Genomic DNA, 26144 nt, shown 5'->3' on the forward strand with positions numbered 1-26144 from the left:
CCTTTAAAATGGGAACATTTGGAAGGTTCTAGTTCACTTAAGTTTACTAACTTCCCAGGAAAGGTTAGAGGACTAAAAACATACTCTATCTAGTAGGTAATTATTAAATTGAACTGCCAACTCATTGCACCCATTAATGCACCATCCATAGATCTGGTACAAGCCCTTCCTTCTCTCCAACCTGACAGCCCCACAACCAAATTAACACCATCACCCTTCCCTGCTGAATCCAACTCAACCCATCATGTCGGCTGCAAGTCAGAACCAGCACCTCCCACTGCCAGACCTCAATTCTCTAATAACATTCCCTGATAGATCCCAACCACCATCACCACTCCAACATCTCACCATTACACCCAATGTGCTCTCTAGACCTGACCCAACATTTCCACCCTCAGAACTTGACATACCCCATGAGCAGACCCTGCAAGATCCAACTCAATATCACCAAAACCGCAATGTAAACTTATTCTTCCTGCTGAAATGGACATTTGCAAATGTGCTTTTTCACAATTTATTCTCCTATATACCTTTATGTTGTCAGCAAATCTGACAAACACACCTTCTGTCCCTTTCAACCAGTAATTTATATAAATTGTAAGGTCCCAACACTAAATCCTTTGGAATAACACTCATTATATCCTATCAACCTGGGAAAGGGTCATTTATGTCAACTTTCTGCTTCCTTTTATTCATCCCACCCCCTACACCATGAGCTTTTAATTTCCTCAATAATCTTTGATGTGTTGCCTTATAAATGCCTCTGGAAATCTAAGTACAGTGCATTCATCAGTTCCCCTTTATTCACAACACATAACTCAAATAACTCCAATAGCCTAAGTAAATATAATTTCCCTTTCACAAAACCATGTTGACTTAATCTGATTGTGTTGAACTTAAACTATCCTGCTATTGTTTCTTTAATAATAGCTTCTAACAGATGGTAAACTAATTTGTTTTTCATTTCCTGCTTTCTGTCTCCTTCCCTTTTTGAATAAATAATTTCCAATCTGTTGCTGATTCAAGAGAAATCTGAGAAAAGATTTTTTTAAAAATTCACTTGTATTTTTACAAGACATGGCAACCCTTTTTGAAATACCTGGACACAGATTTATCTGCCACACTAACAAGGGCTTTTGTATAGCCATAACGCTTGTGTTTCATGAGTCCAATATCCAGGGAGGAGGAACTTTGAATGTATGAGTGTTTTGTTTGGCTGGGCTGAGTTATTACTATTTATTTGTTTGTTGTTAGGTATTTATTCAATTAGTTAAATAGCTAGTTTAGTTTTTTTTTAATTTTATACTTCTCTACATATGTTTATACATTCTTATAGGTGGGTGGGTTGGGGAATTTTTTTTTTATTATTTGAGTTTAGTTTTGTACTATTTTTGTAGTGTTTTGAATTGCATTGTTTTGTATTTGTTGTAATAATTAAAAATCTATTTTTTCTTAATAAAAATATATTATTAAAAAAATTCACTTGTGGGATGTGGGTGTTGCTGGCTAGACCAACAGTTATTTTCAATCCCTCGGTCCCTTAAGGATGTGGTAGTGAGATGCAGTCTGTGTTGTAGGTAGATACACAATGCTGTTAGGGTGGGAGCTCCAGGTTTTGATGCAGTGATAGTGAAGGAACAGTGACATGTTTCCAACTCAGGATGGTTAGGAGGTTGGAGGGGAACTTGCAGGTGGTGATGTTTCTATGTTTCTGCTGCCCTTCTCCTTCTACAAGGAAATGATAATGAGTTTGGATGGTGCAATCTCAGGATCTTTGGTGAATTTCTGCAGTGCATCTTGCAGATAGTACACACTCCTGGTCCTGAGCATCAGTAATGGAGGGAATGGATACTTGTGGATGTGGTGACCATCAAGTCAGCTGCTTTTATCTAAATGGTGTCAAGCTTTGAGTGTTGTGAGAGCAGCTTTCATCCAGGCACATGGGAGTTTTCCATTACACTCCTGTCTTGCGGACAGGTTTGGATAGTCAAAAGATGTGTTACTTGCTGCAATATTCCTAGCCTCTGGCCTGCTCTTGTATTCATGGTATTTATATGGTGAGTCCAGTTGACTTTCTGGTCAATGGTAACCCCAGGATACTAACAGTAGGGGATTAAGTGATGATAATGCCATTGAATGTCATGGGGTAGTGCCTGGATTGTCTCTTAGAGATGGTCACTTATGTGACACAAATGTTTTGCCACCTTTCAGACCAAGCCTGGATAGTGCTGTTCTTGTTGCATTTGGGCACGGACTGCTTCAGTATCCGGGATGTCGAGAATGGAGCTGAACATTGCGCAAGCGGTGAAGATAATTGATGAAGCAGCTGAAGATGTTTGAACCGAGGACACTAGCCTGATGACCTCCTGAATCCTGAGAAGAGTATAATGGAAGTAGAAGTATACTTAAGAGGGAAATCAGGAGGGCAAAAAGGGGACATGAGATAGCTTTGGCAAATAGAATTAAGGAGAATCCAAAGAGTTTTACAAATGCATTAAGGACAAAAGAGTAGCTAGGGAGAGAATAGGGCCCCTCAAAGATCAATGCCTTTATGTGGAGCCACAGAAAATGGGGGAGATACTAAATGAATATTTTGCATCAGTATTTACTGTGGAAAAGGATATGGAAGATATAGACTGTAGGGAAATAGATGGTGACATCTTGCAAAATGTCCAGATTACAGAGGAGGAACTGCTAGATGTCTTGAATTGGGTAAAAGTGGATAAATCCCCAGGACTGATCAGGTGTACCCCAGAGCTCTGTGGGAAGCTAGAGAAGTGATTGCTGGGCCTCTTGCTGAGATATTTGTATCATCGATAGTCACAGGTGAGGTGCCAGAAGACTGGAGGTTGGCAAATGTGGTGCCACTTTTTAAGAAGGGTGGTAAGGACAAGCCAGAGAACTATAGACCCGTGAGCCTGACCTTGGTGGTGGACAGGTTGTTGGAGGGAAACCTGAGGGACAGGATGTACATGTATTTGGAAAGGCAAGGACTGATTAGGGATAGTCAATGTGGCTTTGTGCATGGGAAATCATGTCTCACAAATTTGATTGAGGTTTTGAAGAAGTAACAAAGAGGATTGATGAGGGCAGAGCGATAGATGTGATCTATATGGACTTCAGTAAGACGTTCAATAAGGTTCCCCATGGGAGACTGATTAGCCAGGTTAGATCTTATGGAATACAGGGAGAACTAGTCAATTGGATACAGAACTGGCTCAAAGGTAGAAGACAGAGGGTGGTGGTGGAGGGTTGTTTTTCAGAATGGAGGCCTGTGACCAGTGGAGTGCCACAAGGATTGGTGTTGAGTCCTCGACTTTTTGTAATTTACATAAATGATTTGGAGGTACAGTTAGTAAGTTTGCAGATGACACCAAAAATTGAGGTGTAGTGGACAGCGAAGAGGGTTATCTCAGATTACAATAGGATCTTGACCAGATGGGCCAATGGGCTGAGGAGTGGCAGATGGAGTTTAATTCAGATAAATGCGGGATGCTACATTTTGGGAAAGCAAATCTTATCAGGACTTATACACTTCATGGTAAGGTCTTCGGGAGTGTTGCTGAACAAAGAGACCTTGGAGTGCAGGTTCATAGCTCCTTGAAAGTGGAGTCGCAAGTAGATAGGATAGTGAAGAAGGCGTTTGGTATGCTTTCTTTTATTGGTCAGAGTATTGAGTACAGAAGTTGGGAGGTCATGTTGTGGCTGTACAGGACATTGGTTAGGCCACTGTTGGAATATTGCGTGCAATTCTGGTCTCCTTCCTATCAGAAAGATGTTGTGAAACTTGAAAGGGTTCAGAAAAGATTTACAAGGATGTTGCCAGGGTTGGAGGATTTGAGCTACAGGGAGAGGCTGAACAGGCTGGGGCTGTTTTCCCCGGAGCTTCGGAGGCTGAGGGGTGACTTATAGAGGTTTATAAAATCATGAGGAGCGTGGATAGGATAAATAGATAAAGTCTTTTCCCTGGGGAGGGTGATTCCAGAACTAGAGGGCATAGGTTTAGGGTGAGAGGCGAAAGATGTAAAAGAGACCTAAGTGGCAAAGTTTTCACACAGAGGGTGGTTCACGTATGGAATGAGCTGCCAGAGGAAGTGGTGGAGGCTGGTACAATTGCAACATTTAAGAGGCATTTGAGTGGGTATATGAATAGGAAGGGTTTGGAGGGATGTGGGCCAGAGGCTGGCAGGTGGGACTAGATTGGGTTGGGATATCTGGTCGGCATGGACGGGTTGGACCGAAGCGTCTGTTTCCATGCTGTACATCTCTATGATTCTATGACTCTATGATTGAGATGACTGATCTCCAACAACCACAAGCATCTTCCTATGTGCCACATATGACTCCAACCAGCACAAACTAGGAGTCATACCTGGCACAACAAAAGACAATGGATCAACAATCTCACTCACAACTTCTTTTAAGCCCTAGGAGGAGATCTACCAGGGCCCGCGGAATTGTCAACATGCAACTCCAACAATTTATTCAATATCACTTCTCTAGATTAGATTAGATTACTTACAGTGTGGAAACAGGCCCTTTAGCCCAACAAGTCCACACCGACCCTCCGAAGAGCAACCCACCCAGACCCATTCCCCTACACCTAACACTACGGGCAATTTTAGCATGGCCAATTCACCTAACCTGCACATCTTTGGACTGTGTGAGGAAGCTGGAGCACCCGGAGGAAACCCACGCAGACACGGGGAGAATGTGCAATCTCCACACAGACAGTTGCCCGAGGTGGGAATTGAACCCGGGTCTCTGGTGCTGTGAGGCAGCAGGGCTAACCACTGTGCCACCGTGCTGCCATAAATTGTAATTTTGCCCAAGTTCCTATTTTCCTTCCACTTCCTGATTTATTACTGCTTACAACCAATAACAGTGAAAATTCACATTCCAGAGTGCCTAACATTTAAACTTAAATATATGTTGAAAGCAACTCTTATATAGGGGACAGCAAATTCTACAAAATTTATACATCCTCAATAATCAAGAATTCTCACTCTTGGGTAGGAAGGCACATCTTGACCTCCATCTCTTACACAAGTTTGAAGAGGTTAAACAGCCTCCTTTGAAGAGGAATAACTTAAGTTACTTAAAGGGCTGAGGAAGCTGAATACTGAATATTGCATTGCACTAAAGAAAAATGCTAAAGCTCTATGGCTCTATACATCCAGGAATATTTTGCATCCTTTAATAAAGCAATTGAAGAAGCAAGAAATGAGAAGAGCGGGTGTCAATGGATGCTCAGGCATCATTACCCTACCCAAGCCTGGGGGGTACTATTTGAATTTGTGTTGACCTTACATGGTTTAACAAGGTGATCTTAAGAAGAAAACATGCTGTGTCTTTGGTTGACAAGCATTTAGCTAAAGTATCCAAACGTGTTTTCATGAAACTCAATGTAATAATATCATGTGCCACTGGAGAAGCTAACAGGATAGGTAACTGTATTCATTACTCCATTTGGGAGAATTTGTTTCAGTGGATTACCTCTGCCCCAGAGATATTTCAATGGACTTACAAGGTCTTCGTGGAAGCACAGGTAACATGGATGACATGTTGATACATGAGGAAATAGCAGAGAAACACTATTAAAGTGTGTATACAGTCTTAAAGTACTCACAAGCAGAATGACACCCCTCTTAATGACAAATGGGAATCTCTGAGATTTTTGAGACATGCCGTCAGCATTTAAAGGTATAATGATGGAGCCAAAGACTGAAGCCATTAGAAAGTTCTTGTTTCAAAGTCAATCCAGGATATCCAAACATTATCTGAATCTTCCAGGAAATATCTGGAACAATGGTATCCCTGATGGTACTGTTTTGGACAATGGGTTAAACAGAATTGATGAGTGCTTCAGCCATTTGCACACAATTCTGGATTTGAACATGTCATGAGCTTGCTGAAATACCTATTATTGAATGGGGAAGCTGAGCATTCAACTCAGACAGTGAAGTTAATCTTGAATAGAATACAGACTTTGACACAGCGCTGCTAATTTACAGAATCATTCAACTCTAATGTGGTCCAGTTTGATCAGAGCTGATGATGGGCAGGAAGCTGAAGACTTGGCTCCTCATCCTACCAAAGAAGTTGATTCCATTTTCACATGTACAGGTCTATCAACACATATTTACTACAGTAGTCATATCATGCACAACATTACAACCATCACTACAATGCAAAATAGTTTGCACATTTAGGATAGAGTCAACAGTATGGATCAAGGTTCTGAACAAAAAAGGCATAATGAATCAAGCAGCTAGAGACCAGAAAAATATTGTATATTATATATCATTCATTCCTACTGCCAATGAGGTCATGCAAAGGAAGCACTGGAACCTTATCCCATTATGGTTAATATTCACTGCTGATCAATTAGAGTGAATCCAATGGGGAATTTGACAACATAAAAGACCTATGGACCTTAGGTTGTTAAGAAGAGAATCGAAGTTAACAGTCTTCCACACAGAAAACTGCCAGTTTTCCCAATTTGAAGTGAATATGCTCCAGAATAATAAAACTGCTAGATCACCTGAATTTATGAAATCAAGACACTTGAGGTAGGAGTGTGTGGTGGTAAATGTAATTATGGTAATGAATGTATAATATAAACAACGAGAAAGCAAGCTTCTTGCATTTGCATCTTAAAGGGTTAATAATAAATAGATTAAATTAGATTCCCTACAGTATGGGAACAGGCCCTTCAGTCCAACAAGTCCACACCGACCGTCCGGAGTAACCCACCCAGACCCATTCCCCTACCCTATATTTACCCCCTGACCAATGCACTATTGGCAATTTAGCATGGCTAGTTCACCTGACCTGGACATCTTTGGATTGTGGGAGAAAACCGGAGCACCCAGAGGAAACCCACACAGACACAGGGACAATGTGCAAACTCCATAGAGACAGTCGCCCGAGTCGGGAATCAAACCGGGTCCCTGGCACTGTGAGGCAGCAGTGCTAGCGACCATGCCGCCCATATTATGTACCATAGGCACCACCCATTGTGATATAAATGATATTGTGTCATATGGGCTAGTGGATAAAACAGCTCAGGTTTCAAAGCAATGGAAACATAAGAACATAAGATATAGGAGTAGGAGTAGGCTATCTGGCCCCTCGAGCCTTCACTGCTATTCAAAATGATCATGGCTGATCTTTTTCAAGGTCTCAGCTCCACTTACCAACCTGCTCCCATAACCCTTTATTTCTTTACTGTTCAAAAATCTATCTTTGCCTTAAAAATATTCAACAAGGTAGCCCCAACTGCTTCAGTGGTAGGGAATTCCACAGATTTACAAATCTTTGGGAGAAGAAGTTCCTCCTTGACTCAGTCCTGAATCTTCTCCCCCTTACTTTGAGGCTATGCTCTGTTTCATCAGCCAGTGGAAACAACCTCCTTGCTTCTATCTCATTTATTCCCTTCATAATTTTGTATGGTTCTATAAGATCACCCCTAAATCTTCAAAATTCCAATGAGTAAAGACTCAGTCTACTCAATCACTCCTCATAAGCCAACCCTCTCAACTCTGGAATCAACCTAATGAACCTCCTCTGCACTCCCTCCAGTGCCAATATATGCTTTCCCATATAAACAGAACAAAACTGTATACATTACACAAGGTGTGGCCTCACCAATGCCCTATACAACTGCAACATAAACTCTCTGTTTTTAAATACCATACCTATAGCAACAAAGGGCAATATTTTTAACATCTTAGACCTCCTCTATATCTCTGCACAATGTCTACCAAATCAATACAAACTGCTACCTAATTCCTAACGTACTGTTGTCTCCTTTCAAGTCCAGTGATCTTCACCAAAACTGCGAATTGGTGATGAGGTGTCTGTGTGTGTTTGTATGTGGGGGTGGGTAATCGAATGAAATGGATGCAGACAGTAGCCAGAAAGAGAGACAGAAAATTTGGGAAGCAAACAGGGGGATTACTAATAGTGAAGCGGGAGAGAAGTAAAATCTGAATGGATTGTGATGTGAAGTGTGAATAGTTTTAAATAGGCTGGATGTGCTGAAAGCAACTATATAGAACTGGACCTGGGGTGTGTTGGTGGGTAATGAACATGGAGAAGAGTGTTCACGCTCTGAGTCCTGGGGTACTGAGTAAGGTCCCTTGGTGGAGCTTGCATTGAGCCTCAATGGAGCACTGCCACAGGCCTGAGACAGAAATATTAGCATGGGAACATAGTAGTGCATTGAAGTGATGGGCAACTGGAAGCTTGGGTTCATTTTTACAAATAGAATAAAAGGTGTTCCACAAAGCAGTCACCAGTTTGCATTTTGTCTCCCCAATATAGAGGAGACCACATTGTGAGCAGCGAATACAGTGGACTAGATTGAATGAAGTGTAGAAAAATTTCTGGTTCATCTGGAAGGTATGTTTTGGGTCTTGGACACTGAGGAGTGAGGAGATAAACAAGTAAATGTTGCATCTCAGATGCTTTGTCTCACTTTTACCTGGTCAATCACTGACTCCACTCTTTACTTCCTTGACATCTCTGTTTCCATTTCTAAAGATAGGCTGGCAAGTGATATAGGCTGTTCTGGTATAACATGCATTACAATACAATTGGTGATAATGCAAGTGATGAATTGTGGATGCTGTTTGGATAACATGAACTCTCTGCTGAACAACCAAAGCGATTTTCTACAGCGATTTTGTACAGATCTTCCATAGTGCCATTTTCTATAGAGAAAGGTTGAAGAGGAATGCAACTGTTGCATTACAGCAGAATGACCTGTACCCAATACAAACTCACCAACTCCCACAGTTACCTCAATTATACATCCTCACACTCTGCTTCCTGTGTGTATTCCATTCCATTCTCCCAGTTTCTGCATTTCCATCACATCTGTTCTATTGATGTCACCTTCCACAGAGGGTGCCTCAAACATGTCCAACTTTTTCCTCAGTTGAGGATCTTCTGTCACCATGTCTGACCTATTTCTCGCACATCTAGCCTTATCCTTTCTCTTCTTTCCTTGTCATCACTTATCAACCCACAAGGCTCAGCATCTGCAGGATCATAAACTACCATTTCCACAACCTCCAGCAGGATGCCACTGTCAAATACAAATTCCCTTCTCCACCCTTGTCAGCATTCCACAGGGACTGTTCCCTCTGGGAGAATCTGGTCCATTCCTCCTCCACTCCCAATATTGCCTCACACTCCATGGCAGCTTCCCATGAATTGCAAAAGGAGCAACACTTGCTTGTTTACTTCCTCCTTCCTCACTATGTAAAGCCCCAGATGTGTGGAAGCAGAGATTTATCTACACTTCACTCCATCTCGTCTACTGCATTTGAAGCTTACGATGTAGTCTTCTCCTCTACACTGGGGAGATGAAATGCAGACTGGGTGACCTCCAGCAGATCTCCAGCATCCACAGTTTTTTAATTTTATATTGGCATGCAATTATCTACTGGAAACTCTTTTAGTTAATTGTGTAGTGTGGTTTTCCTCTACCACACTACACATCCAGGCCGTGTAAATTCCTACCCTCAGTGGTGGTGGTAACTTTCATTGTGGATAACAGATCTTAAGCATAATGAATCAATATGACCACACTGCAGGTCGGATAAAGTTTCAGAGTGGCTCTACCTCTGTTTATATTTTGTCTTTACTCAGTGCTTCCCCAAGATCCTAAGTGGGATCAGAAAATTGTGGTTTGATAAATTTTGGCTGAATATTGATTCTGGTGTTCCATGGTTGATCACTGAATCACAATGCTCCTCTTAAATATTTAACTCATTTATTACCTTTTCACCTTGTAGTCCCATTTGCCCTCTTAGTCCAGGTGATCCTGAGACTCCCTGAAATAAAATGTAGTAAACTTTCAGAGTGATCTTTCTTCTCATACTTAAATAATACAACCTTGTGTATAGCAACCTAAAGTGGCTACTGTGAAGTCACCTTAAATCCAATGGTTCCTTGCAATCCTTTATAACCTTTAGGACCCTCTATACCCTGAGAGGAAGAAAAATGCACTTTCAGTGAATGTGGAGTAAGCCCAGTCTCACTAATTACTGAGGAAACAAAAGAAAGTCAAGTATTTTCAAACTGATGATGAGTTTAAAAGTTACATACCCTTTGGCCTGGTCTTCCTTCTACTCCCTTATTTCCCTTGATTCCTGCTATACCCTTCCAAACGAAAAGTACATACATGAGCAAATTCTGTGACACATAAATAGCTGCCCATGTGCAATACTTAAAGTGGAATAAAATGATGGAAATCTTACCCTAAGTCCAGTGTCACCAACTCTTCCATACATACCAGTGTGACCTCTTACACCCTACAACAAGTCAATCTCAAATCAGCAATTATGAATGTTCAAAATTAAATAAATCTATGAATTTGTTTTTTAGAACTCTTAGATTAGCTGCTGGATTACTTTTCCATTTTCTCCATGCAATATTTTATGCCTGGACAAAAATTTGAGGCACTGACCACGGTATAAATTTCATTACAATTCACAAAAGCCATAGAAACACTTAGTAAGATAACAGCTCACAGTCTTGGAATGAGGACTGGCTAATTAATACAAGACAAAGAGTTTTGATAAAAGGAGTATTTTCATTGGAGCATCATAGGGATCAATTCTGGGGTCACAATTATTTACAATATACATTAATGAGTTGGATGATGGAAGTGAATATAGTGTTGCCACATTTACTAATGACACAAAAATAGGTGGGAAGACAAGAAATGAGGATGACAAAATGAGTTGACAGAGGAACACAAACAGATTAAATAAGTGAATAAAACTTGGAATATGGCATATAATCTGGGGAAATGTAACTTTATGCGTGAGGCAGGAAGATTAGAAGAGTTGAAATTTATTTAAATGGAAAAGACTGCAGAAAGCTACAGCACAGGGGGACTGGAGTTTCTCAGGCATGAACCATAAACAGCTGGCATCTAAATTCAACAAATAATAGGGAAAGCAAATGGACTACTGATCTTTATTTCAAGAGTGATGGAGTTTACACGTAGGGCAGTCTTGCTAAGACTGGACAAGGAACTAGTCAGACCACACCTGGACATTCAAAATAGTTTTGGTTCCCTTATCTAAAGAAAGATATGCTGACATGGGAGGCAGTTCAAAGAAGTTTTATTAGGTTGATTCTGGGTATAGAGGAATTTTCATGTGAGGAGAAGTTGTGTTGGGGTAGGGGTAGGGTTGTACTCACTAGAGTTAAAAGAATGAGAATAGACATTCATGAAACATATAAGGTTCATCTACTACTTGACAGGGTAGATGCAGGGAGGTCGTTTTTTCCTGTGAGACAGTCCAGAACCAGAGGGCTATCCACTACAACCACACCCACATTATTCAAGTATTTCCTTACCTGTTTGCAGTATTTCAAATTCCTAGGTCTCTAGAATGAACAAGGGTGACTTCCCCACATCTTCTGGGGAGGAGCTGAAAGGGGCTCAGATATAATACCACAGGCTTGGGGTTTTAATTCTTATACAGGAATCCCTCTGACCTCAAATTGCCAGAGAAAAGCAATGACATTTTGTTCTTGGGTTTATACAATTATTGTTCTGTAAAGAGGTTATTTGCCTTCTTCAGTTGACTGAGTTTAGTTAAGTATCTAGATGTAATAGGTACCTCTTATGTTCATTCTGAAATAAAGCAAGTGCCAGAACACAGAGCAGAGGCTATAGTTCATTATGGTTCTTTTCATATATCTGCTTGCAAATAACCTCACACATTCCATAGAAAAATGGAGAAGTGGGGGAAATGGCATATGGCAGAGTATGTCCCCAAGTTAGCTTGGCTCTACAGCTACACCACATCTGCTACAAAAAAAAAAGAAACTGATGGGGAGTAAGAGACAAACCCAACCTATTGGTATGACTGCACACTCGGACAAAATCAATTTTTTGATTCGTGCATCAGTTGTTGTCTTCACTGGCTAGGGTATTCCCTACTCACACTTGATAGTGTAATAATGAGCCACCTTCTTGAACCGCTGCAATCCATGTGCTGTTGGTGCACAATAGGAAGGGAATTCCAGGACTTTGACCCACTGACAGTGAAGGAAAGGCAATAAACTTCCAAATCAGGATCGTGCTTGCCTTGGAGGAGAACGTGCAAGTGGTGATGCTCCCATACATCTGCCCGTTCTGTTGGAGCTAGCAGGTTTGGAAGGTACTGTAAAAGGAGTCTTGCTAAGTTGCTGCAGCGCATCCTACAGGTGATACATATTGTTGCCATTGGGGATCAATCATATTTACAGAGATTACAATCATTTTACACAAGTGAGCCTATGTTTTGTAAAAAATGGGTAGTAAAGATCATCCATTCTTCCTCCAATACCGCCACCCACAGAAGACTGAAGCTTACTGTTATCTACTTGCAGTTATTGCATAGATATACTTTATCAATCTGTGACATGCTCTGGAGACAATCAGAGTTACTCTTTCAATTTAAGGATGTAATAAATTGGGCGACACTATTTTTACCTGAGCCCCTGCCCTTCCAGGTTCTCCAGCCATGCCTTGTTCTCCTTTCTCCCCCTGATGTGGAAATGAAAACAATTAAAATTATTTACTTGAAATAAAAGATACAGACCTTCTGTTCCCCCTACAGATGGATTATATCCTTGCTCCTTCCCACCTCCTGCCATAAGGCTTCTTGTGCAGGCCACAAACATCGATAACCCCTGAAAATATACATGGGCATTGTGATGCACAGTAACCCATCATCTGAAGCAGGCAACAGGTAAATCTTGCGTTCAAACAAGCCTTCACTGCTTAAAACCAACTTGCACCGCTTGAAGAGAAGGTCCATTTTAGCTGAAGCAAGAGTTGAAAGTAATTTGAAAGCTGAATTTGACCTGGAAGAGCTTTAATGATGGCACAACAATGGCAGAAAACAGGCTTCAAGATTTTCCAATGCTGCACTGGAACTTTAGCTTAGGATGGAGAAAGGAAGAGGGATGTGGTCTATCCACAGACGATCAGGGGATCCTCTAGACAAACTATGTGAAGGCAGTGAGATCAAATAACTCTGGTGGTTAATGCCACAAATCTTGCCCTTTGAACAAGGACACAATTTCAATGACCCTGCACAAAAGATCAAGATTGGGCATAGATTTTCACTGAGCTAGAAGTACTATAAGGCATTTAGAAATTGTGGGCAGGCCCTGATTCAAGGATTCCTGTGCCATGCTTGACACCTCTAATTTTCCCTATTCCGAGATAGAGCCTTAGGCAATATACTGACCCAAGTCAGTTCCATTGAAAGTGTCGCAACCCAGTACAATTTTCATTGCATCATGAATATCGGATTAAAGATAGGATTCTTGTCAGTGCGGAGGAACAGCGGCACCGTGGATTGTATGTACACACATCCCTCAAAGTTGCCACCTGAGTTGATAGGATTGTTCAGGCGGCATGTGGTGTTTTGGCTTTCATTAACAGGGGATTGAGTTTAAGAGCCATGAGGTTTTGCTACAGCTCCATAAAACCCTGGTAAGACCACACTTGGAATATTGTCTCCAGTTCTGGTTGACTCATAATAGGAAGGATGTGAACACTATAGAGAGGGTGCAGAGGAGATTTTTACCAGGATGTTACCTGGATTGGAAGGTTTGTCTTATGAAGAGAGGTTGAGTGAGCTAGGGTTTTTTACACTGGAGAGAAGAAGGAAGAGAGGTGACTTCATAGAGGTGTACAAGGTAATGAGATATATAAACAGAATAGATAGCCGGAGACGTTTTTCCAGGGCAGAAATAGCTGTCACAAGGGGTCATACTTTTAAGATGATTGGAGGAAGGTATAGGAGAGATGTCAGAGTAGGTTCTTTACACAGAGAATGGTGGTGCATGGAATGCACTGCCAGCGGTGGTAGTAGAGTGAGAGACATTAGGGACATTTAAGCAACTGCTGGACAAGCACATGGACATCAGTAAACTGACAGACGTGTTGGTTAGGTTGAGCATAGATTAAGATATTAAGATATAAAATGCTTGTCACAACATCATGGGCTGAAGGCCTGCACTGTGCCATACTGTTCTATGCTCTATGTCAGAATGTCCATGATTTATGGTTCGCAGATCCCAGATGTTGTGAGCCATTGTCTGTATTGAGGAACCTTTTGAAACACAAGTTCAAAAGGGTCTTACTATGATCCTCCACACAAACTCAATGCCAACTGATGTCCTTATCCAATCCATAACCTGTTACAGACCCCTTGCCAACTCAATTCCAACTCATGCTGCCACACTGCCCCATAGCCCCTAATTGCCCCATGCCAATTGAATACCAACTCATACATCTCATCTGCACTCAATGTCCATTTATAGCCCCCATACCAAATTATGGTGCCTCTATCTGCAATATACACTTAGTTTTGAACCAATAAATTCTTTTGTTCTCAGGCATGAGTGAAACTGCTGAGAAAATAAAAGACCAATGTATAATGCTTTCAAGAAAAAAGATCTGGTGTTTTACAAATACTTTAAGAACAAAAGGGTAACTAGGGAGAGACTATGGCCCCTCAAAGATCAGTAAGGCGGCCTTTCTGTGGAGCTGAAGGATTTGGGGGAGATAGTAAACGAGTATTTTGGATCTGTATTTACTGTGGAAAAGGACATGAAAGATATAGAATGTAGGGAAATAGATGGTGGCATCTTGAAAAATGTTCACATTACAGAGGAGGAGGTGCTGGATGTCTTGAAACGCATAAAAGTGGATAAATCCCCAGGACCGGATCAGGTTTACCCTAGAACTCTATGGGAAGCTAGGGAAGTGATTGCTAGACTTCTTGCTGAGATATTTGTATCATCGATAATCACAGGTGAGGTTCCGGAAGACTGGAGGTTGGCTAACGTGGTGCCACTATTTAAGAAAGGTGATAAGGACAAACTGGGGAACTATAGACCAGTGAACCTGACATCGGTGGTGGGCAAGTTGTTGGAGGGAATCCTGAGGGACAGGATGTACATGCGTTTGGAAAGGCAAGGACTGATTAGGGATAGTCAACATGGCTTTGTGTGTCTCACAAACTTGACTGAGCTTTTTGAAGGAGTAACAAAGTGGATTGTGAGGGCAGAGCGGTAGGCATCATCTATATGGACTTCAGTAAGGTGATCTACGAGGTTCCCCATGGGAGACTGGTTAGCAAGATTAGATCTCATAAAATACAGGGAGAACCAGCATTTGGATACAAAACTGGCTCAAAGGTAGAAGACAGAGGGCGGTGGTGGGAGGGTTGTTTTTCAGACTGAAGGCCTGTGAACAGTGGTGTGCCACAAGGATCGGTACTGAGCCCTCTACTTTTTGTCACTTACATAAATGATTTGGATGTGAGCATAAGAGGTACAGCATAATGTGAGCATAAGTAGGTTTGCAGATGACACAAAAATTGGAGGTGTAGTGGACAGCGAAGAAGGGATTACAACGGGATCTTGATCAGATGAGCCAATGGGCTGAGAAGTGGCAGATGGAGTTTAATTTAGATAAATGTGAGGTGCTGCATTTTGGGAAAGCAAATCTTAGCAAGACTTATACACTTAATGGTAAGGTCCTTGGGAGTGAACAAATAGACTGTGGAGTATAGGTTCTTAGCTCCTTGAAAGTGGAGTCAAAGGTACATAGGATAGTGAAGATGATGTTTGGTATGCTTTCCTTTATTGGTCAGAGTATTGAGTACAGGAGTTGGGAGGTCATGTTGCGGCTGTACAGGACATTGGTTACGCCACTTTTGCAATATGGCGAGCAATTCTGATCTCCTTCCTTTCGGAAGGATGTTGTGAAACTTAAAACTCAGAAAAGATTTACAAGGATGTTGCCAGGGTTGGAGGATTTGAGCTATAGGGAGAGACTAAATAGGCTGGGGGTGTTTTCCCTGGCGTGTTGGAGGCTGAGGGATGACGTTATAGAGGTTTATAAAATCTTAAGGGGCATAGGTAGGGTAAATAGACAAGATCTTTTCCCTGGGGTGGGGGAGTCCAGAACGAGAGGGCATGGGTTTAGGGTGAGAGAGGAAAGATATAAAAGAGACCGAAGGTGCAACATTTTCACACAGAGAGTAGTGTGTGTTGGAATGAGCTGCCAGAAGAAGAAGTGGTGGAGGCTGGTACAACTACAACATTTAAAAGGCATCTGGATAAGTAAATGAATAGGAAGGGGTTGGAGGGATATGGGCCGGGTGCTGGCAGGTGGGACTAGATTGGGTTGGGATATCTGGTCGGCGTGGACAAGTTAGACAGAAGGGTCTGTTTCCATGCTGTCCATTTTTATGAAATCTTAGCAGGACTTATACATTTAATGGTAAGGTCCTAGAGAGTGTTGCTGAACAAAGAGACCTTGGAGAGCAGGTTCATAGCTCCTTGAAAGTGGAGTCGCAGGTAGATAGGATAGTGAAGAATGCATTTGGTATGCTCTCTTTTATCGGTCAGAGTAGTGAGTACAGGAGCTGGGAGGTCATGTTGCGTGCAATTCTGATTTCCTTCCTATTGGAAAGATGTTGTGAAACTTGAAAGGGTTCAGAAAAAATTTACAAGGATATTGCCAGGGTTGGAGGATTTGAGCTATAGGGAGAGGCTGAACAGGCTGAGGCTGTTTTCCCAGGAGCATCGGAGGCTGAGGGGTGATCTTAAAGAGGTTTACAAAATTATGAAGGGCATGGATAAGATAAATAGACAAAGTCTTTTCCCTGGGGTGGGGGAGTCCAGAACTAGAGGGCATAGGTTTAGGGTGAGAGGCGAAAGATATAAAAGGGACTTAAGGGACAACCTTTTCATGCAGAGGGTGGTACGTGTATGAAATGAGCTGCCAGAGGAAGTAGTGGAGGCTGGTACAATTGCAACATTTAAGAGGCAGTTGGATGGGTATGTGTATAGGAAGGGTTTGGAGGGATATGGGCCGGGTGCTGGCAGGTGAGACTAGATTGGATTGGGATATCTGGTCGGCATGGACGGGTTGGACCAAAGGGTCTGTTTCCATGCTGTACATCTCTATGATGCTATCACTCTTTGACTCTATGACCTAATAGCCCTATAAAAGTGTTGAACAGATCATTAAAGTGTCAAAGCAAAAGCTTTGCACCTCTTAATTTTGAGCAAATCAACATTGATTGCAAAAATTGACTCATTATAACTACATAAACATGTTAAACAAAATCAACCAGCTGTATAAACAACCTCCCACTGACATAATGCCTTCGTGGGGTGGGGCTCCCTTATAATCCCAGCTGATGGTAATGTCTTACAAGTCAGATCCCAGAGAGAAACATAGCTTGATTGATCATAGTTTAATTTTTACTGTTGATTTTCATGCTGATTAGTCACCAAAAATATATTCACATAAGGCTTTGGATGTTCTTTCTTAGTTGGTCAAAGAGCTATGCCCTGATGACGGTGAGGTTGTGTTTATGCAACAGAATCTTGACACGCGTTCTGCCATGTATGTATTGCAGGGTTCAGCCAGAATTGTCAGACAGCAGAAGCATTGATGGATTCCATACAACAGCATAGCTTTCGCTTATATGCAGCTGCCCACATCCACGTGGGTTGGGTCCTGCAGTTAGGAGCCACATTGTCAAAGGATATGCTTGCAGCCAATAGGCACCTTTTGTTGAGGTGGCTCAAAATTCAGGTGATAAAGCCGGCTATCCCAGAACCAAAGCATCGTGATGTCCATGGTCTGATGATAAGCTGTCAATGACTGCACACCAGACAGACATTTATAGGAGCAGAATCCTTTCAGGTGGAGTAGATCTCAAAGTTGTTATGTGATGCTCAGAAAGTGAGATCACTGAAAACCTACAATCCTTATAGAGTCCATGCTCCACCTACTCCTCACTGACAAAAAGGTAATGAAATGTGTTTGTTTTCTTGGAATACAGAGTCACAATGATCTCCATGATACAAGGCTATATTCAACCCTGATACAATGTTGGTTGGCACATTACAAAATGCTGCAAATGTTTCCTCCTCTCCAGGAGGTATCAGTCACATGAAAGTTCATGGTCAGCGTCATCGTCACAGACATCAGCAATGCTGTCCTTGCCCTGCTTTGAAGCTGCATTTGCAGAAGCTGTATGTGGAAACATCTGATAAACAGTCACTAAGATTCAGGTAGGAGAATTCCCTCTTGAACGTTCAGAGCAGGCCTCTCAATGAGAGTCTTTTTACCCTTCATTTTCCTCCCTTTCCCAGCAGTTTGCCCTTTCCATTCACCTTTGCTCATTCTCCTAGTCTTGTTGACCAAGGGGGGTGTAATCTTTTCCAATCCTGTATGGGAGCAAGTGGATGACACAAAATCCTTGAAGTTACAACAAAGTATGAAAGAATCCTCAACACCACTCCTGTAGATTTCAGTACCTTTAAACAACTCTGGAAACCACTTCTGGAATCATTGCAAGGACCAGTGGAAATCAATCAATTAGCAACTGATCTGAAAGAAATTGATGATTCCTTTAAAAAGCACTGGTGGAGAAGTGGAGGAGAAGATATTCCTCTCTGATGCTGAACACATGTTCAACTCTGAGTATTTAAGAGATTGCATTAACCAGCATGTTAAGTTTCAAATGATTGGGCTAATATCAAATTTTTATTATACACAGACTAAAGGTCACAAGCAATTGATGCAGACACCAAGGCTTCATTTACTTGGACTCAAAATGGCACCTGTCGCATTGAGCTCAACAGAGGCATATTTTGCAGCCAGACTCTAGTCTAATGCAATTATGAACTGGAACAGGTTACCTGTAAGCCTGTGTTATCGTGCTGCCAAGTTATTCCATGGGAACATTTGCAATGCTGTGGATTCCTGGTAAGACTGGATTCTGAAATTCTGTCACACTGAAACATTTTAATTTGTTATTTGTGATCTAAAATGCTAGATGGAGTAAGAATAAACAGAAAGGTTGGACTACAGTTTACACTGTAGGACAGGCATTTAACATTGTTTACTTTAGTTATGCAATGAACACAAATAAACAGGGTAAAACAAAAATATCAATATTTAAAATGTAGGAAGCAAAAGAAAATCACCACAAGTATTTTTGATAATAGTAATACACTACAAGTAACTCTATTATTCCTATATTTCTTAAATTATTACCAAATAAGTAGTTAATCCTTGGAATTGAGTTTCTAAATATTTACTACCTTCAAAAAATGAGTTGTTACTATATTCTGCTCTTGACAGAAACATAGCAATCACACTGCAATGATTCGTGAAATAGTAATCTGGGTTCTCTGTACGAGCATGAAGTACAGTCGCAATGCTAAAACAACATGCAACTTAAACTTTGTTGTTTGATATCACCTAAAGATTCCATTTTACCAATATGTTTCTCAAAACTGAATACAGCACCATTTTAACATTTATTCTCTTTTGTAGAAATGCTGTATAGTCGCAGGTTTTAAAATAAACTGTTTATTTTTAAGAAAAGAACTTATGTTTGTTTGGATTAATGATCTTTAAATATGAAGTTTATCGATTTAGTCTAATTTGTGATACTTGTGATTTGTGATTGTGTAAAAGAATGCAATTACAGCAGACTTACAAAGTCAAATAATTCACAGCATCCTTCTGAAAAGGCTTTTTCTGGATCACAGTGCAGCTCTAGTTGTTGCAGATCAAGCTGATATGAAAATAAAACTTGTATTTATATAGTGCTTTTCACAACCACAAGATATCTCAAAGCACTTTACAGCCAATGAAATGCAGTCACTGTTGTAATGCTAGAAATAAACAGTAAACTTTGCCTACTGGCCACATATTCTGCTTTTGTCACACTGATTGAAATATAAGTATACAAGTGCTATTTTTCAAACTAGTGCCACATCATTTAGTGAGACAGGTCAGTCCCTCTTTTTCTCTCATTGTTTAGTCCTTCTGCTCTTTAATATTCAAATCTGGTCTTCGGGAAATTGGGGCAAAAGGGGAAAGAAGAATCAGCAGGACCAGACACTGAGACACAGTGAGAAATAAAAATTGAGGCTGAGGCTTGAGGCCTACACATTTCCGAACGAGTCCAGGGAGGGGAGGTGGCCTGCAGTGGAGGAGAATCAGGGATTAGAGACAGTCAGAAAAATAGGTGGCAAAAGCCACAAGTTTATTGTTTTGTAAATAACTGCTGATTTGATGACCTATTCTAAATTGCTCATGGATTAAAGGTAAATTGTAGAAATATTTTACAGATTATAAACTAAACACCAGTAGGAAATTTAAAAATACAAATTATAAACAAGTTAAGTGATTAGAGATGCAGAGTCAGGCGATGTATTGTATTTGCAAGATGTGGGAGCTGATGGACCCCATAATGGCTTATAGTGACCATATCTGCAGCAAGTAAATATGGAAATCACTGGAAAGACTCAGCAGGTCTGGCACATCCATGGAGATTGGTTGTTCCAGAGTAGGTGAGCTGGAGTCAGAGCATCAAGGAGGTGAGGGAAGAGTTACCTGGATGCTGTAGTTCAGAAGGCAGCTGCACCCTGTGGGTTAAGTACTTCAAATTTGGCCAATGACCAGGAACTACAAATGAGACAGGAAGAGGGATTGGAATTTGGCATTAGAGGAGGCTCAGCTCTTGACCTTGTCCAGTACGTATGAGGTACTTGCTCCCCGTGTGGTGGAGGAAAAGGACTGTAGAGTCAATGAGCAAACTGTCCCCTGAACCAGGAGGCGATTCATTCAGAGAGAGAAAAAAAACTGCAGATGCCGGAATCCAAGCAGGAGGCCGGAAGGAAGTGTCAGAGGAATAGAAGGGAGGAGGGGGGACTAGAATGGGAGTTGGGGGTTGGGAATGGAGGTTATTTGAAATTGGAGAACTCAATGTTGAGTCCTCTGGTCTGAAGGCTGCCCAGGCAGAAGATGAGGTGGTGTTCCCTCAATTTGCAGTCTGATTCGATATAACAATAGAGGGAGCCGAGGATGGTCATGTTGGAAGAGGAAATAAAATGGGCGATGACTTGGTGGTCAGGTTCGCCCCACCGGCCTGGCCGACATGCTCAGCGAAACGTGCCCAGAGTTAACGTTTGGACTCACCGATGTAGAGAAGACCACATCAGGAGCACCTGATACAGTAAACTAGGTTGGTAGAGAGGGAGGTGAACCTCTGTCTTATCTGGAAGGACTGTTTGGGGCCCTGGATAGAGGTGAGGGGGAGTGGTATGCCGACAAGTTTTGCATTTTGTACGATTGCATGGGAAGGTACCTGGGGGTTCGGGGGTTGTTGGGGAGAATGGCAAGAACCAACGATTAGTGAAGTGGAAGGCAGAGAGGGGTGGAGAGGGGGAGATGTTCTTGATGGTGGGCTCCAGTCGGAGTCAGAGCAAGTGTTTAAGGATCATCCATTGCCACAGTGAATCAAATTGTAAATTGGAGGGACAATACCTCATCTTCTGCCTGGACAGCCTGCAGCCCAGAGGACGCAACATTGAGTTCTCCAATTTCAAATAACCTTCTTTCCCATCCCCTGATCCCCTTTTCAAGCCTCTCTCCTTTTCCCTTCCATACCTCCAACCGACCCTTCCTTCCAACCGGATCCATTCCTCCCAAACAGGTCATACCCTCTATCTATTTTCACCTATCCCTACCTCACCAACCTGCCCCCATCCCTGCCAAAAACTCTCCCCTACCCATCATTTATCTGCAGCTCCCCTTACACCCACCCCCAGTCCTGAGGAAGGGTTACACCCGAAATGTTGACTCCTCCACCTCCTGATGCTGCCTGTCTTGCTGTCTTCTTTCAGCATTCATGCAGACAGAGCAAGAGGAGATGTAGTGCTGGGGATTCTATAATTAACAGTACAGATAACATCCCCTTTTTTGAGCAGGAATGAGAATCCCACATGGTGTGTTGCGTGGCTGGTGGCAACGTTAGGGACATCTTGAACTGGCTTCAAAGAATATTAAAATGAGAGGGTCCAGTTGTTGTGATCTATGTTGGACAAACAACATTGGCAAGAGGCCCTGTTTGGAGAATATCAGAAATTAGGAACAAAATTAAAGAACAGGACCTCAAGAGTTATTGTCTGGATTATTACCCGGGACTCGTGCACACTGACTGTGCAGAAATAAGAAAATTAAGGAAATTAACCTATGGCTAAAGGAGTGGTGAGGGTTTCATTTTGGTTAGTGGTGGTAGATATCTGGGGTTGGACGTGGGCTGTCTTGGGAGGAGGGAGTGGGGAGTCAAATCACTTACAAAGACAAGTAACACAGCAGAGTAAAGAATCAGTCAGGAATCCTACTTCAGGTACAGTAGGTAATCACAAAACTTTAAGATGTATCTTGAAAACGTAAACTGGAAGACAGAAATAATAAACAGGTAAATAAAGCATCCGTGCTGAGGAACAGGTTACAGTGTGTGGCCCAAATAAGAGTTATATATACAAATGTATGGAGTGTAAGGAATAAATTAAATGAGCAGCAGGTACAAATTATGAAATCGTAGCTTTCACTGAGATATGGCTGAAGAATGGTCAAAATTTGGAACTAAATATTACAGGTTATAAAGTTTACAGGACGGACAGAAAAAATGACAGAGGACGAGGAGTAACTTTACTGATTAGAAACAAGAGACGGAAATGTGTTGCCGGAAAAGCGCAGCAGGTCAGGCAGCATCTAGGGAACAGGAGAATCGACGTTTCGGGCATTAGCCCTTCTTCAGGAATGAGGAAAGTAGGTCCAGCAGGCTAAGATAAAAGATAGGGAGGAGGGACTTGGGGGAGGGGCGTCGGAAATGTGATAGGTGGAAAGAGGTCAAGGTGAGGGTGATAGGTCAGACTGGGGTGGGGGCGGAGAGGTCGGGAAGAAGATTGCAGGTTAGGAAGGCGGTGCTGAATTTGATGGATTTGACTGAGACAGGCTGGGGGGAGGGGAAATGAGGAAACTGGTGAAATCCGAGTTCATCCCTTGTGGTTGGAGGGTTCCTAGCCGGAAGATGAGGCGTTCTTCCTCCAACCGTCGTTTCGCTGTGGTCTGACGATGGAGGAGTCCAAAGACCTGCATATCCTTGGTGGAGTGGGAGGGGGAATTGAAATGTTGAGCTACAGGGTGGTTGGGTTGGTTGGTCCGGGTGTCCCAGAGGTGTTCCCTGAAACGCTCCGCAAGTAGGCGGCCTGTCTCCCCAATGTAGAGGAGGCCACATCGGGTGCAAAGGATACAATAGATGATATGTGTGGAGGTACAGGTGAATCTGTGGCGGATATGGAAGTTTCCTTTGGGGCCTTGGAGGGAGGTGAGGGGGGAGGTGTGGGCGCAAGTCTTGCACCTCCTGTGGTTGCAGGGGAAGGTGCCGGGAGTGGAGGTTGGGTTGGTGGGGGGTGTGGATCTGACGAGGGAGTCACGGAGGGAGTGGTCTTTACGGAATGCTGATAGGGGAGGGGAGGGAAATATATCCTTGGTGGTGGGGTCCGTTTGGAGGTGGCGGAAATGGCGGCGGATGATGCGCTGTACATGGAGGTTAGTGGGGTGGTAGGTGAGGACCAGTGGGGTTCTGTCCTGGTGGCGGTTGGAGGGGCGGGGTTCAAGGGCGGAGGATCGGGAAGTGGAAGAGATGCGGTGGAGGGCATCGTCGACCACGTCGGGGGGGAAATTGCGGTCCTTGAAGAAGGAGGCCATCTGGGATGTGCGTTTTTGGAACTGGTCCTCCTGGGAGCAGATGCGGCGGAGTCGAAGGAATTGGGAGAATGGGATGGCGTTTTTACAGGGGGCAGGATGGGAGGAGGTGTAGTCCAGGTAGCTGTGGGAGTCGGTTGGTTTGTAGTAGACAAACCAACCGATTAGAAACAAAATTACTCCAATCATAAGAAGGATGTAATTAAGGCAAAACATGTAGTGGAGATCATATGGGTGGAACTCAGGAACAGTAAAAGACCTCAGAATCCATTGAAATAAAGTGAAAGCAAGCAATTTTTAATCAAGGAGTGTCGAAGAGGAAGAACAGAAGGCTTGAGGTACACAGAGAATCCTGGAGAAACTATGCAGGTTTGGTGGTATCTGTAGAGAAACAGTTAATGCTTTGAGTCTGGTATAACTCTTCTTTAGAACTGAATGGTGTTGGAAATGTTTTTTATACTTTTGACAGATACAAAGAAGACCCAAGGGTCAGACTAGATTTTTGTGCTCAAACACAGAACCTTATAACATATCGGCAATAATATTACCAACTGTGCCACAACTAACAAAGGTAAAACAAAAGGCTTAGGGTTATGGAATTTAAAGGAGAGGTGCCATTTTCCATTATGGTTTGTATATATTTTCAATACAGCAATGGTAAATGTTTTGAGGTTTTAGAGAGATGTGAATCTGAAATTGAGAAGATTTTTCTCCCTTGCAGTCACATTTTATAAAAATTTAAAATGATAGCCAAAGATAGCAATATAAATATCCATTGATTTAGAGACTACAGTATAGCAACTTTAACATACAGACAAAATTCTATTGTCACTTACTAATGAGAGATAGTTACTGGAAATAAAACTCTGATGAAACACCATGTCAAACAGAAGACAGAATCTAAACTGTGATTTCAAAGCTCAAGGATATGTGGTTACGTTCATTCTGATTAGATAAAAGAAAATTCATTCTTTCTCTTAATTTTGTTAACGTATAAACTAACAGTTAGGAGGATTCCTACAAATTTAGACTTCTGTTTAACTTACTGAAGCTGTTGAATTGTCCAGCATCCTTTTTCCAATTGAAGTGTAACTATTTCCATTAATTTCATGTTGGTCATTGAGCAGAAGTTCACTGGCTTGCGTACAGTTGATTAGCAATTTGGCCTTTCTTTTATTTACACTTAGTGCTAATTTGTGCCAGGATCCATCAAAAAGTGTAGGCACATTGTTGAATGTTTGGGAGATGACGTTATTATCTGAAGTTCTATAGAAAAGGTCCAAAGATTTTGAGTTCCCAAAGAAACGAATGCCGACTTGCTCCCTTCCATTTATGTCACTGACTTCCCATAAATTCCAAATGCTTTGTGTGGTTTCTCCCAACATCCTGAATGTAGCGATAATGGAATACTCAGAGGGAATTCCATCTGGACACACATATCTAAAATAAACATTGGGAACAATGTCACTTCAGAATCTGCCACTGTTTAATAAAATTGCAAAATCATACTTAAATTAATATATTCATTTCAGACCTTAAACAAAAACTAAATGCGATTCTAAGATAATTCAAAATTGAGAGCTAACAAATGGTTTTTAAACTAGCAGATTTTAAGAAATTCATTGGTCTATGGACTAGTGATCAGTTTTCAACAGAAAAGACCTTTCCACTTGCCAAAGACTTATGTGAATGGTTTGCAGGTTACTGAACAGTTTGGAGCTAAGAATATAATCCATCATGAAATACACTTAGAATTAATTAAGTTGCTTTTATTATTAAAACCTGTATCCTCAAGTTTAAAAGAGTCACAAGTGAGTTGACCAGATGGAAGTTGAAAGGATATTTCCCATTGTGAAAGAGCCTAGAACTAAGGGTCATTGTTTAAAAATAAGGGATCACCAATTTAAGATGGATGAGGCAGCACATTTTGTCTCTCAGAGGGTTGAGAGTTTTTGGAATTCTCTTCCTCAAAAGACCATGGATGCAGGATCTTTAAATATCTTTTAAGGCAGAGGTGGATAGATTTTTGATCACCAAAAGAATGAAACATTATCAGAGATCTACAGGAATGTAGAGTTGAGGTTAAAGTCAGTTCAACCATTGAATGGCAGAGTGGGCTGAAGGGGTCGAGTGATCTACTCTTGTAATTTGTTCATATGTTCATATCAAGATCACATTATTATCAATCATACCTCATTTAGATGCTCCCAGGCACTGAAAGAACCTGGATGGCACCAATATTTGACTTGAAAGTCAGAGCAATTATCTGGCAGCTGCAACCCCTCTGACAACTCCTCTGTGCCTCAGCTTGGCCTGCATTCCCCAAAATCTCTAGGTACTGGCTATGGGCCACAACTCTCTGCACTCTCCATCCATGAAGGACAGGTGACTGCAAGTTAATGCTTGTGAGATAGTGGAAATGTCAGGAACTGGAAAAACCCATGAAAAATCCCAGGCCAAGTTAGAATCTCAGTCATTCTGGGCTGGCCTGCAGTTCCTGGTGGGCAGTGTTCACAGG

The 26144-nt window shown here is 41.9% G+C and overlaps 1 protein-coding gene across 1 annotated transcript in view; it reads right to left on the reverse strand.

Moving 5' to 3' along the window:
- Window positions 1-26144, reverse strand: part of LOC122543046 (uncharacterized) — a 158129-nt gene that overhangs the window by 58013 nt on the left and 73972 nt on the right. Inside the window, exons 4-10 of the mRNA XM_087975917.1 lie at window positions 24673-25066; window positions 19563-19640; window positions 12506-12559; window positions 10272-10325; window positions 10120-10173; window positions 9946-9999; window positions 9792-9845 (exon numbers count right to left, since the gene is read on the reverse strand). Of these exons, the coding sequence (XP_087832043.1) occupies window positions 9792-9845; window positions 9946-9999; window positions 10120-10173; window positions 10272-10325; window positions 12506-12559; window positions 19563-19640; window positions 24673-25066 (742 nt within the window). The remainder of the gene's footprint in view (window positions 1-9791; window positions 9846-9945; window positions 10000-10119; window positions 10174-10271; window positions 10326-12505; window positions 12560-19562; window positions 19641-24672; window positions 25067-26144) is intronic.

This window comes from Chiloscyllium plagiosum, unplaced genomic scaffold, assembly GCF_037043375.1.
Source record: "Chiloscyllium plagiosum isolate Xiang-an unplaced genomic scaffold, Cpla_swu_hap1 HiC_scaffold_3, whole genome shotgun sequence".
Taxonomy (NCBI): domain Eukaryota; kingdom Metazoa; phylum Chordata; class Chondrichthyes; order Orectolobiformes; family Hemiscylliidae; genus Chiloscyllium; species Chiloscyllium plagiosum.